The sequence below is a fragment of the Gavialis gangeticus genome, unplaced genomic scaffold (assembly GCF_001723915.1).
Source record: "Gavialis gangeticus isolate Ggan-Ray unplaced genomic scaffold, GavGan_comp1, whole genome shotgun sequence".
NCBI lineage: Eukaryota > Metazoa > Chordata > Crocodylia > Gavialidae > Gavialis > Gavialis gangeticus.
In genome coordinates, this window is record NW_017728964.1 from 6,590,733 (window position 1) to 6,604,723 (window position 13,991).

The 13,991-nt window shown below is 45.0% G+C and overlaps 1 protein-coding gene across 1 annotated transcript in view; it reads right to left on the reverse strand.

Moving 5' to 3' along the window:
* Positions 1-416: 416 nt before the first annotated feature.
* LOC109286795 (heparan sulfate glucosamine 3-O-sulfotransferase 3B1-like) overlaps positions 417-13,991 on the reverse strand; it is a gene marked incomplete at its 5' end in the record, with an annotated part of 47,626 nt that continues 34,051 nt past the window's right edge. Inside the window, one exon of the mRNA XM_019501540.1 lies at positions 417-2,026. Within this exon, the coding sequence (XP_019357085.1) occupies positions 1,408-2,026 (619 nt within the window). The remainder of the gene's footprint in view (positions 2,027-13,991) is intronic.

The following is a 13,991-nucleotide window of genomic DNA, read 5'->3' on the forward strand; positions in this document are numbered from 1 at the left end:
ATTCTGGATCTCTCAACCCCAAATTCCCGGAAAAGCAACTGCACAAGAATGAGTCCAGCAGCAATGGTAGGCAGCAAGGAGTGTATACATTTCCCTGCATGGTTCTGTGGATTCCTCTGAACCTTGCCCAGGACCACCCTCTCCTACTTTAGCAGCAGTCCCTTTAGAATGGGCCTTTGGCTAAGAGGTTACACCGAAGAGTGATGTAGACAAATCAACATCCAACAGGGACAAAACTGAGGGCCCACTCTCATTTCACTGGTGACCCACTCAGATCTCCAATTACAGTAAGTGGCAGCAGGGCCTTACCTTTATCTCTTTGCCACTAATGAGCACTGAGATTCATCCCACCCTCCCTCCCTCCCGTCCCCCTGAAATGGCTCCTGTAGTTCTATTGATTTCTTTGGTGCATCTAAGCAGATTGCTCTGCTTGCATACTAGACTAGTGCTTTTTAGAATGGGCTCTCCACTATACATGCATATGCACATAAGAGTGGGAGATTCATTTATTCTTGAGTATTTCATATCAGCAATAAGCATGTCATCTCTTTACTAAGGACAAGATTACGTTTAGGAAAGAAATGCATAGTGTTTCCAGAAACTTGTTCTAGACGAGCACATGGGGTATGGTGCATGAGGGAGTGATCCTCCTCATTAAAATAAAACTGAAAGAATGATGAGTCTGCTCTCCCCTTGGACAGAGGCCTCCCTCTGTTGGTGCTCTTTTCCATAAGAGAAGCTTCTGCACCAAGCAAAGCCTATGGAGGACATTAAAACAAAAAAAAATGAAATCAGCAGACTCTCAGGAGCACTAGCAGCTGCATAGCTTGGGAGCAGAAATACTGAATACTGATGGGTTTCACACATCACACCTCTCCTGTAAAGTAGCTGCAACGTTAGGTACAACTATGTTCCACAAGTGGTGTAACCTCTCCCTAACCCAGGGTTATTCTGATGGCCTAAAGGAACATGGCTGACCAAAAAAAGATCTAATGCAGAAGAGGGTGTGTGGTGGGGGTGGGGAAACAGAACACTAGTGGAACAGACTTAGGAGCTGTAAGATGAGAGCATTTATAAAGGCCTAATACCCGTAACAAAAATAAAGTTGTGCTTTTTTCCCCCCCTCCTCCCATCCCCTTATTTAAATACTAATTTTATTTAGGAAAAAATGGAAGCACCAATTACAGCCAAAGAAAAAGACATTAGAATAAAATACCGTGGAATGTTAAACAGGTTATGGGCTAACGTTCTAGCCAGTGTGGTTAGGCAGCTTAGTGAATTAATTGCTTAAGAATTAAAAATAAATTATTATAAAATAGATTTCTGTACATTTTACATACATATATCTCTTTATATAAGCAAACCGTGCCACACGGGTAATTACAGAGGAGTGCGACTGCATCAGCCTCAGTCCCAGCCGAAGTCGTGCCCAGTCATCTGGTAGAACTTCATGTTGAAAGGCCGGTAGAAGTCCCGCAGTCTCTGCACCACCTCCTGGTCTATCTCGGGGTGGGGCCTGCCTTTCGTCTTCCCCAGACAGTGGGGTTTGCTGCTGCCTTCAGCCTTTTTCAGGCATGGAAAACCCTTGGTTTTGTTGAAGTAGAAGTGTTTGTCTGTGATGATCCTCTTGAGGCCCAGGAAGTCCTGGACCCTGCCCAGCTCCCCAGCAGGGTCGCTGATCAGTCGCTCCCCACTGACAAAGAGGATCTGCCCGATGGGGAAGTACAGGAGCCAGTTCTCTAGGTGCTTGGCATAGATGCCAATCTGGATGGCGCTCCACGAGGTGTCGATCAGGCCCGTAGTTCTGTTTTTGAAGGTCAGGCTCTCGAAGATGGGGATGTCAGGCTTCTTAGAAAGAGTCTGCGTGTAATCAGATATGGCTCTGGTTACAGGGTCCCTTACGACTACGATGAGCTTGGTGCCCTTTGACATGGCGGAGATACGAGCGGGTGCCTCCTTGGTGACGAAGTAGCTGGGCGTTTTCTCCATGGTGATCTGCCCCTCTAGGGTCCTGGGCATCAAGTCTCTGCCAAACAAACACATATTGATTAGGAAGGGCAGATAACCGGTTCCCTTGCAGCGTATACCTTTACAAGGCCTGCTACTAGCACACTGTCATTTTGACTCGCTTACAGGGCCTAATATTAGATTCCCAATGCCCACACCACAGTAGTAATTTATACTCGATTTGGTTCCTTCTATGCATACAGTATGTTAGCCTGCCTCCATAAGCTGTGAAACTGCTGAGGTCCCAAAACTATATCAGTTCAACCAAACACTTTGGAAAAAATATCTGCTGAAGCTGTGGTGCAGAGAAGAGGCATTCAGCTTAAAATGCTTATACAGTTATGAGGATTTGTGGTTGTAGCCATGTTGGTCTAAGGACATAGGCAGGAACCTTGCCTGCCTATATAGTTACCAGGCACAAAAAGGTAAATCTAATTTTTCCTTCCTGTCCTCACCCTGTCACCCCTTCCCTCAACCTTCTTCCTTCTTCCAGTGGAAGACTACACTCGGCAAGTAAAATGCTAGAGGTGTGCAACACACGTTGTGCATGTGCAACCCCCTCCCCCCCCCGATTTGTCAGCATCAGCCCCACTATATTTATTTACTGAATTATGAGTTAATTTAAGATTACTCTGGTACCTCTTATTTCCTTTCCTCCAGCTCCCATGATAATTACCTAAATAACCTGTAGGAAATTTAGCTGATGGCCTCTCCACTGCACCTCTGAGATACTAAGTCAGCATTTGATATTGTTCACTCCTGTATCATAATAGCATTGAGTCCTTGATGCAATGTATTATTGAAAAACCGGCCTATTCAAAATGCATCACAGTGTTCCACGCACGCCTTTCACTGTATCACATCTATTCAACTGAAACGTGTTGAAGTATCATTAAGATGCATCATAGCTATAACATGGCCTTTCAGATCTACCTGCCACTTCCACTACAGATGACATTTACTGTCCAGAAAACCCACTCCCCTTAAGGCAAAGTATGAAAAGGCCATCAAGACAACCGAGAGAGGGCTGGTGGCCTTTGTAACTTGCATGAGTATGGTAAAGGCCTTCATGCCAGCTGTGCATAGGCTGGTATAAAGGGCAGGCATGTAGCAGGTCACTGGAAGGGTCACAAAATCCATACTTAAGTGAATACAGTGGTGCTCATAACCAGGCCACTTGTGGAAGCAGACTTCTGTTTGAAAGACCTATACTTCTCCCACGGCAAAGGCCAAATTTCAAAAGCTTCAGGGCAAACGCAGCACATTTTACCAATGAAGTGGCTACCCCAGATACTGCCAGATAAAAGGTGAGGGAGTTTCCACTTAGAAACCAGTTTACTCCAAGGCCAAAAGAAGTCTTGGAGAAATAGAGCAGTACTCTTCTGGGTCAGCTGTTCTGCAGTTTGGCAAATCACACAAGGTGAACAAAGAAGGGAGCAAGTCAACAGCAGTACCGAGAGCCGCTGTTAAATGCAACTAGAGCAGATGCAGCTTTCGACAGACTACTCATTAACCAGCATCTCTTTCTAACATTAAGCCAAGCCCTGCAACCTGCACTGGCTGCCTATCGCTGTCCAGACTGGGTTTTAACATGTTCGTTTCACCTCAGAAGATTAAAGCAGGGATGCTCAGGTGCTCATCCCCCAGCCCACGTCACCTGGCCCTCGGGGCCCCCATGGGTCTGGAAATGCGGGCCCATCAACTAAGTTGCTGGACCCATAGGGAAACCCAAGCCCTACATGTTCAGTCTGGTGCCCAATCCCTGTGTGCAGGGCTGGGTGTGGGGTGGAGCCAGGCCCCAATCCTGACATGAGGGGGACTGGCACTGGGCCCCCAGGAACCCATCCCAATGTGCTGGCATGGGGTGGGGGGGGTGATGCCAGGCCCCAGGAGGCCAATTCTGGCATGTTGGGGTGGGCGGGAGCAGTGCCAGGTCCCTGGGGACCAAATCACAGAGCACAGGGCAAGGAAACTGTGGTGCTGGGCTCCAGGGCCCAGTCCTGACACATAGGTCTCAATTTTGCCTGCAGATCTGCCTGCCCCACTCATCTGGATCATGGTATCAAAAGATTGAGCACCACTGAACCAACAGCATAGGATCCGCCTGTTCTTTCCCTGAACATGCTCCCATTGCTGTGTTTAGGAGAGATGCTCAAGTTGAATCAAATTGGTAGCAAGGGTGGGGAAAATCTAGCTAGTCTGCCCAGGCTCTAGCTCTCTGGAGCTCACTTCCTCCCCAGGGCCTGCTCTCAGTCCTTTGAGAAGATGGGAAACTAGTGATGGTTAAATAATGATGGTGCATGGGACTCTGAAACTATGTGCAGAGGGGACGTAGGTAGAAGCCAATTTCCATTTTATTTATGGCAGTCCAAACTGGAAGCGAGAGCTCTGCCTATTGTAGTTTTAAAATAAAGTGTCAAGAACATTGACTGAGAACTCGATTCTACTTTGGAGAGCTCCAAAACAAACAACTATTAGGAAGGACACATAGCTGGTAAAATGATTTAATCTGCATCTCTTCAGGATGCTAGTAGCGAGGTGTTCATTGTAGACTATAGTAGTTATTTCTCCCAACAGGTCTACTGGATTTCCGATTTAAAAAAAAAAAAAAAAATAGTATTGTCCAAAGTATACTGAATCCATTACCAGCACACTCACAAAATAGCCAGAACTTGCATTTGCATATTGTCATTGAGTCCTCAACTCCACTTTGTTTCAGCAAGATATGTGGGCGCTCAGTTCTTCGCAGGATTAGTCTCAAAGCCTTCCACCCAGCAGTCCCCTGTTGAGGGAAGGAGTCTCAAAAGCAAAGTCATCTGAGCTCCCCCTACTGGGCCTTCACCGGCTTTCTGCAACAAGATGCTCTTTCTAGAGCTATGAACTTTGCTGCGGAAATGCTGGCACAATAACAAAGACAACAGTAAAATAGACTTGCATTGCTAATTTCTCTGCATTTCAAAATCAGAAGTCTTCTCCAGTGGAGATAAATAGAGCCAGCAGAGAGAGAAATGTGATATTCCAGCCTCTATAATAGCCATTATAAGCAAAAAGAGCAGCAAGAATAAAGGAAGGGCTGCTCAAGAGGTGCATTACCAGGACCTAGTTCCAAAGCAAAAAAAAGATTTTCCCACAGTACCAAGGCACTGTTTTGTAATAGTTGCATCTTAACACCAGGGTCCCACCACTAGGAATCACAGCAAGTATATTAGTTTATCTTACTTTAAAGAGACATGTAGAATCCATAAGACAGCGAGTGTATTTGGATATCATGGCCTGTTGAGACTAGAGATTAGATAGTACTGTCACAACACCCTCCTGCTTCAGAAAGTCAGGATCCATGCCCAATTTCATTTTTGCCCCTTCTCTAGCTGAACTCTGCACCATGGTTTTCAATATTTCCCTAGAGAGATTAGTTGGTTTGCTGACAACTGGATACTGGAAACAAAGTTACAGGCCTGAGATGTTCACAGATGGAGAAATTGTTGATACCTAGGCTTAAATAATAAAGGCTTGTAAGTAAACTGCTGGACTGACTTACAGATGAACCAAAGGGCAAATGGGTGGAAGCATGGCACAGAGTCCAATTTCTCAACGCACTGACATTTGTCCTAAAAGCCTTCAATGCAAGTTATTTCACATTTTAGACAATTGCATGGCTCTAAGGCTAGGGACAGAAGTTACATATAAAACTGGCATATAAGTGATGGGAAACCAGTTGAAATCTGTAACACAACAGAAGTTTAGTGCACATAAACTTCTTTCAAAATGGTTGAAGCTGGTTTAAGATAAACCTGGATGGATGTAGTATCGGACTTAACTGATTTAGGTTAAATTGGTTTATCGACTCTGTCCCAGACCCCCTCCAGATTCAAGTTAACTTGCAATCCCCCAGCATCCCAGGATGCTTTGCACTTTCCTGCAACCCTCCCCCCCACACTTACAAGGTGGGTGAACTAGCCTTGGCCCAAGCTGTCTGCTTCAGCTGAGCAGGGAGGCATGCTTGAGCGCCCCCGGATTCTGGCCTGGGCCACTGCAGGCACATGGCTGCATTTCCAGAATCAAAAGTGAATGTCTGTTCACTTGCTTATCAGTTCAATATATGCAACTTAGACTACCCTGCAAAAACTGAATCAATTCAGCCTTGAGGTTTTTGACTGTCTGTACATAGACAAAAAGGCTCTGCTTCCAGAGCTGCAGAGATAGCAAAAGCAAACCGAAAATAGGAGACACATTTGTGAGAAGAAAGCAGGACACAGGTCGGAAAACTGTCAACTGCAGCACTGCCAGAGACACATAGACGATGTCAGACTAGACCTCATCAGGGCTAAAGGATGTATTGATTTTGTCCCACTACTATTGATCCAATGTTGCATTCAGGCTGAAGTGGCCAATGCTCTGTTTCAACTACTCCCCAACTTGTCCAGGCTGCAATGCTTCAGCTTGATCCACCATTCTGTAGGGGTTATGTTCACATTAGAGATTTGGGTAGCTTCAGTCTCCAGTTTTGTGCAGCCTGCAACTCTAGGGCTCCGGACAAGTTGCCAATATAGGGGGAGTCTGAAGCAGAAAGGAAAGTTAAGCCAAGGGAACCGAGTGCCTAATTCCTTTTTGTACCCTTGAAATTCTCATCTTGGTTTGGAGACTAAATTCATAAATTTCAGAGGAAGCTTTCAGAAGCCACCATTACCTGGCCATCCCTTGGCCAGAAGGATTCTGCACTGAATGCAATGGGCAAGACTGTAAAGGCAAGTCTGCCTAGGTCCGCTGAAGTACAATAATCTACACTGGACTGCTTATGACTGGGGGTGAATGAACAGCAATTGTACTTCTGAAGAATGGAGGAAGAAGGAGGAAGAGGCAAGAGACCTGGAAGAGATGGCACATGATGTTTAACGATACAAGCACAAAAACAGCTGAAGATTTGCAACTCCATGAATGAGGACAGGGAAGAGAAAGGGGAGGGTCTGGTGTTGAGTTGGGGTGTGAGATGGGGTGGGGGTGCAGTGGACTGAGTGGTTAACTGTTAGTGAAGTGCTTTGTGAAATGTTTGGTCATGATGTTGACATGTACAACCAAACAACTGTATAGAAGACTATTTTTTAAAATGCCAAATCGCCCCTCCCAAACATAATAGTTTACATTAGCTGTAGATCTGCTTGGTCAGCTCCTGTGGAATAGCTTCTCAACAATGCAGTAGAGTTGCTTCAGAAGAGCAGAGCTATGAATTTTCTGCAGGCGGAGAAGAGCTCCTAACTCTGAGCTATTAACATGTCAAGGGAAACAGAGAAAAAGCTTTTCCTTTAATGAATTTTACTTCAAAGCTTGCACCCATTGTGGGTGAAATGATAGGCTTAGCTTAAAGATGGATTGGCCTACTTTACCTATTAACCACTTAGACTAATGTAATAAAGGCTCTCTTTATTCAAACAGTTCTAATCCCCAAGCCCTTTGCAGTCCCAAAATCTTTATTAAGAAGGCAAGCGAAAATAAATGTTAAAATGCTGCAGTTTTGGAGGCAGGGGATTGGGGGGGGGGGTTGGTTTTGTTTTTTGGGGGTTTTTTTACATAAACCTTCTCTAATGTGAAAAAGGGACTTGGCAAGAGAAATTTACAAGAAGTCAGAATGACAGGTGGCCACATGGTAATCCGATCCCTGAAGCCTAATGCCCTTTGTGGCAGCTTTTTGTCTGCACAGAGGGACTCTGAGCTAATCTGTTGACACTTCTCAATAAAGAATATTGAGAGAGGTGAGGGGGGGGGGAAATGGGACCCAAGTTGGGGTTTACAAACTGTTGATTTGTTATTCATTTGTAACAAGTGTGCAGGTACAGCAGACCTATGTTTGCAGGGTGGACAAAAGCCTCCTAAGACTTGCAAGGCAACCTTGACTGAGGAGCTGCAGTGATGGAGCAGGATTATGTTAGACCTGGTGAAGGGACTGCCATGGGCTTATTGCAATGGTTCACAAAGTTTTTAGAATTAAGGCACCCCCCCTCAAAATGTGCCAGCTCTTAGCTTTCATTTGGTTTGCTGACTGCAGAAAGATAGAGCAATTCTCCTGTTGCAAAGAACTCCGAACGATCACAATAGGTCAGCATGTTTTTGATGTTATGGATTCCTACTTGAAATCTTTGGGTGCCTATACATGAGCCAGGAGGCTGGTCCAGCATGCTGTAATCCAGCGTGTCAGAGCAGCTCCAGCAGCCTCCTGCGATCATCAGGTCCAGCCACTCTGCTCTAGGGCAGGAAAGACTGCCAAGATCAGATGACCCCAGCAAAGTGTGCATCCAGTTGTCTTTTGAAGATCACCAGGGAAAGTGACTGTACCACCCTCATATTTCAGCGTTCTCATGCTTCAAAATGGTAGCAGAGGTGCTTTATCTAATGCTTTTTTGATGAGTTTTAGATATCTCCTGCCTCCTCACCCTTTTGAAGTGCAGGGATGTTGATACAGGAGATGCTCAGGCTGCTTTAAGTGAAGCGGCTCTGAGGACAGCACCCCCTCTCCCCACCACTCCCAGAACACATGTATAAATGCCCTTTGGGTTTATCATGTGAACTGTGTTTGCACAGCTAATAAATGTTAATAGTGTGGCACCCACAGCACTCCTGAAAGGATCAAGGCACCCCGGGGTGCCAGGGCATTCTAAGCATCATTGGTCTATTCTATGAAGAGACATGCATGCAAGAAAGTTTGCATGCACGCTAGGGTAGAGGAAGATGGGTGGACAGTTGAACCCAACTTAAAAAAACAAACAAACCCACATTTTAAAATGCAGGTAGCATACAGAACCCAAATCACTAAAACACCAAGCACAGATTATATAACCACAGCGTTATGACCCCAGTGGTTCTTATCGTCAGGAATCCTACCTGGAAACGTTTCAATAACACCCACAGCAAAACAGACTAAGTTAAGAGATTCCCCAGACTCACGTGAAGTTGCCCAGCTGAGCTTTCATTAAGAAAAGCAGCCATTTTTACCATTTCCTGCTGCTCATAAAATTGGCAAGAGGCACCACAGGCTGGATCTGCTGAGGGACTTAAGGCACACTGAAGTGGCAGTTAGATCCCTACAGTTAGGAATCCCAAAGTCCAAGTCCCTTTGCAAATTTAATCCCACACACCTGTTTTCCTACCTGTGTATGCTTTTATCCAAAGGGCAGGAGGTACTATTAATACCACCTGGAAGCAGCTCTTCAGCAGAAATTAACTGCCTTAAAGTATTTTAGGGAGTTGAGGAAGCTCCAGCGAGTACAATCCAGACCCTATGCATCACTGAAGGTCTGGCAGAGGAAGACACACTGGGGCATGTTGGAGCAGGTATATGTGCTGTTTTATCTCTCGGTGACTGGTCTCAGAGGTATCTTTTCCAGTTGTTCATTATCATGCTAGAGAAGCATCCAGGCTATTCTAGCTTATGCACAGGTCCAGGTGCATAATGGGGATTAGGAAATAGCTCTGAACCCTTTTCCTTTATTGCATCCACTACTAAAGATAGAGCCAACCAGCAGACATTACCCAGTGTGGTGCACCCTTTATTGTTTTTAGTTCTACACCTTTTACCAAATTCTCACTGTTACTGAAAGTTACCCCCAGAACAAGGACAGAGAGATTTAAAAAAATAATAGTCATGATCTTTGCTTAAGGCCTACAGTGCTTATGAACTAAAGTGGCGTTTTTGGTACTAAACTGATTTTTGGAATTGGATGGTCTGAGTCTTCTATGGCAACCAACCATGGAGCAGGCTCAGACTGCATCTTGCCTGAGCAACAGACAAAGCTCCAAGAACTCCTGAATACCAATTCCAACTCCATCTCATGTGACCTTGGGTCAATCATCCCTTCTGTCAATTTGTCCATGGGCATCAACTTCCTCATATCGCAGAGGGGCATGACACCAGCCATAGTTGTATTTAGAGTGTTTTGCAGTTAAAATACTATAAAAAGCACCTAAATACCTGGATGCTTATGAGAACCTATAGAGCTGGGCAGGAAACCGCACTCTTAAACCCATGGCTTTGCCTACTTTGGGTCTGGCTGCACATGCTAGGAGAATGGTCTTTTGCACTGTATTTCTGGATGTTGTTCCCAACCCTTCCCTGGGAATAAGAAACAGAAGAAAAGGGATATGGCAAATTAGACAAACTGATCAGCTGTGGGTCAAATTGTTGAAGTTGAGACCTGTAATCCAGATCCATGTGCCTCTCAGACCAGTGTCCATGTGGAGCTTGCAAAACCAATTCTGCCAAATGTACTCAAAGAAAACGCAGTTGTTAAAGGAAGAGACCAAAGCAAGAAACAGACTGTCAGGGTCTATTTCTTGTGGAAAGTATTCAGATACTGCCCCAGTAACAGGAAGTACAGGAAAGGATGCTGCTACGTTTTCTGGAACATACTTCTGCTTGTCCTCTCCCTGGTCTTGACATCCACACTGGTTCACAACTGAGGGTGAGAGCTTGCAATGCTTCTACAGGACTCCCCCCCACACCACTCTTTGGAATTGCTGGGAAAGGGGGCAGCTGCATAATAGTCTAGCTCTTCCACTGCTTTATTGGAGGCAACAACTGAAACTCATCCAGTCATACTGCAGATTCCCATTCAAAATAATCTTCAGCTTTTGGAAATGCAGATGAGTTGACCTCTCCCTCCCTCCATTGCTAACTTTTCAAGAAGAGAGAAAATTGGGTACATCAGGAGTTAAATTTAGCCCAGAAGAGCTAAGCCTGGTGCCCCTGGAAAAGTTGAAGTCACTGTAAGAGAAGGAAGAAAATATACCCCCATTGCTAGCACCAAGCAGCCATGCTGTACATTTCATCCACTTTGCCAGGGTGATAACCAGTTGTTCCTCATCTCCAAGATAGCAAGCTGCTGACAGGAAGGAGGAGAAAATTTACAATGGTTATCAGTACAGCTGAGGGCCAGATTAAAAAAAAAGCCAGCTTGCAGCCCCATAACGGTGCCTGGTAAGTCTGGGAAGCCAAAAATAAAGCAGTAAGGCAACTTTATGCAGTCTTTTGTCTTTAGTCAAAAGAATCTGTTCTTACTCGCTGCATCCTTTTTGCACATACATCTTTTGCCATCTATAATGCATTAATTGTTATTTTGCTTCCACAATGACTTGCAAGCTGAGGCCCTGCCCACATGGTCCCTTTGGACTTGCACTAGTTCCCGCAGAAGCGGATGATGAGACTTTGTAGGCTCTCACCCTCCACCACTAACCGGTGTAGATGGCAAGGCCAGAGAAGGGGCAGAGCCAGAAGAGCTTAAAGTCACTGAGAAGTACTTGATCACAGCTTGCTTTAGTGTCACTCAGCCCTTCTGGAAGTGTGTCTGGGTCCAGTCCTCCTAGGTACAGTTCTTAGCCATGTTTGAAAAAAACCAAAAAATCCCATGTCTACGGATACCTTCACTAGGGCATGGGGCATTAGAAAGGATTTTACAGTGCTTCATGTTCAGTCCCTGTCCCTTCCCATAAGGGCGTAACATAACGTTTACTAGTGGTCATCATAAAAAACTATTTATTAAAAGGTTAAACTGTTGGTACACAGCTCAGATCATGTATTGCCTGTCTATACCATCATATGCGAGTGAAGCTCTTTTCAATATCTAAGAAAAGATCCAAAGCAAGGGAAACAAGGACTGGTATGCAGAACCAGATTTTTCAAGCCTGTGAGAAAAGTTTCACTCTCACCCACTATCAGTTGCTGAAAAGAAACCTACATTAAAAACCCCCAAAAAAACAACCCTCCCCCGACAACATTCATTATTTAGCTAGCCACTCAAAAACATGTTTGAAGTTTTAATGGCTGCTCTTTTCTCCAGCTTGATAATAAAATAATCAAATCCCAGAAATCTGGAAGAAATACTATTTTAAAGCAAGCATCTGACAGACCCAGTGAAAGAATGTTAAAGTAATAAAGCGTTTTAATTGCATCAAGGAGGCTGCCATCAGCACCAAGGTCAACTGCCTTTGAAATTACCACTTGGCTTTCGTTCCATGTTCTTGTGGTGGCAGATGGAGAGGGGGAGGAGATGAGAAACCTGCTTAAGTTTGGCTTTGGGTTGAGATTGCAATATGGTTTTTCATATATATTTTTCAAGTAATACCAACTCTGGGTTAAGATAGCACCTCTCCTTAAAACACAGCATTAGGACCCTTACAGTAGCAATGCTGCTTCTCAATCTTTTATTACCGACTGGATGGACAGCTTGTGTGCCTTCATCTCAAGTGGGAGCCCATTGTTCGGGTTGGCAAATTATACAATAAAATGAATTACTGTGAACCAACCTCGGTCTTTTTGAAATGGGTGTAACTCAATACAGCTCCGTCAAATGCAGACCCTGTAACCTACACAAAACAGATGATGGGAATTAATGAACTTCAGAGGGAGGGGGGGAAAATAAATTGGGCCTGTAACAGATTATTTCTCCCTCTAACAAACACCTCTGCCAGTTCTCCCCTGTGTGTCAGGGAAATGGAAGAAGATGCAATGTCCTGTCCAGGATTTAAGCTGAGGAAGAGACTGTATCCAAGCTTAAGACATTCATAGGTATACGGTCTGGGTGCCACTGTATGAATCATTTCTGGCCCAAGAGCCAGGATTTGTTTTGAATCCCACTGAAATCTAGAAGAGGGGGAAAACAAAACAAACAAACACACACACAAAACACACACACACACACACACACACACACACAAACTCCTCCTTGGTAGGGAAAGTGAGGCACAGGGAGGAGAAATGGCTCAACCAAGTCGCTATGTGACTAGAACCCAGGACCTGCAGTTCCACTAGACAAGGTCAAACCCTTTCTGAACCAAACTGTACACAGCATTACTGACTCTGAAAAATCTGATGTACAATGCACAGTTCACCCACAAACTAGCCCCAAAATACACCAAAACCATGTTAAGTTTGCAACTTTGGGGATTTTGCAAGTGCTCATGGGAAATTTAGTACATACTTTGACTTCAAGTTTTAAAAGGAAAAAAGAGAGAGAGAGAGAGAGATGAAAGGAGAGAACCAGCTGAATAGATGGGGATTACCTGTGCAACTAGGATCAGCTGGCTAAGTAGCCTTCACCCACTCGACCGCTTTTCCCCTTCTACAATCTGGGAGCCCTCCAGCTCAGCCTGAAAGGGCTGCTAACCTCTTCTGAAGATAGAAAGAAAGACACCTCTAAGCCATCTTCAGAAGAGCAGTGGCTAGACAAGCACAGAGGATGAACGAAGGCCTCAGTACAAGTGTCCATGATTTCAACAGAACGACACATTTGTCATAACTTAGGAAGAGGGGAACCCCCAGAAGAAAGCCCCTTCTCACAGGGCTTCAAGTCTAGGGGAGCAATGGAGAACACACTCCCACCTTTGGATTCTCCTGGAAGCCCTAACCAGGTCATCACTTCTCTCTTCTTGGTCTCCAGCTAATCGGTTACATGACGTTCAATAAAAATAAGCTGTCACTGCAAGGCAGTTCAGAGATTTCATCTCACCACATGCTGCAGTGGAAACACACCTATGTCCTGAAGGGAAATATGGAGGTGGAGGCACCTCTTGGTGGCCTGATTCTCCACTGCCTTGCACCATCTTGTTAGCAAAGTAGGCAGGAAACAGAACCGCTGTGATACAGGAGCATTAACATTTGCTGCATAGTCTGGTGACAGGCTCTAAACCCATGCTGAGTCAGGACCACCGCGTACTGAACTATGATGGGACAAGACATGGGAAGCTTCCTCTGTCTCCGTCTGTCCTTCTCACACTTTTCAGCAGCAGCTTCAATGGAAGGAGATGTTATAACTGCTCAGCAAGGAAATTTTCCTCCTCCCTTTAACCACCTGCCTTGCTGGAGCCAGTCAAGATATTAGTTGCCTCTGCTGGCTCATTATGCAGTGCTTTCTTTTTACATAAACACTGGAGCCTCTCACTGCTCTGAGTCATATTTAAAAGCTCTGAACTTCCACTAAATAATGATCTTCATTTGCCGG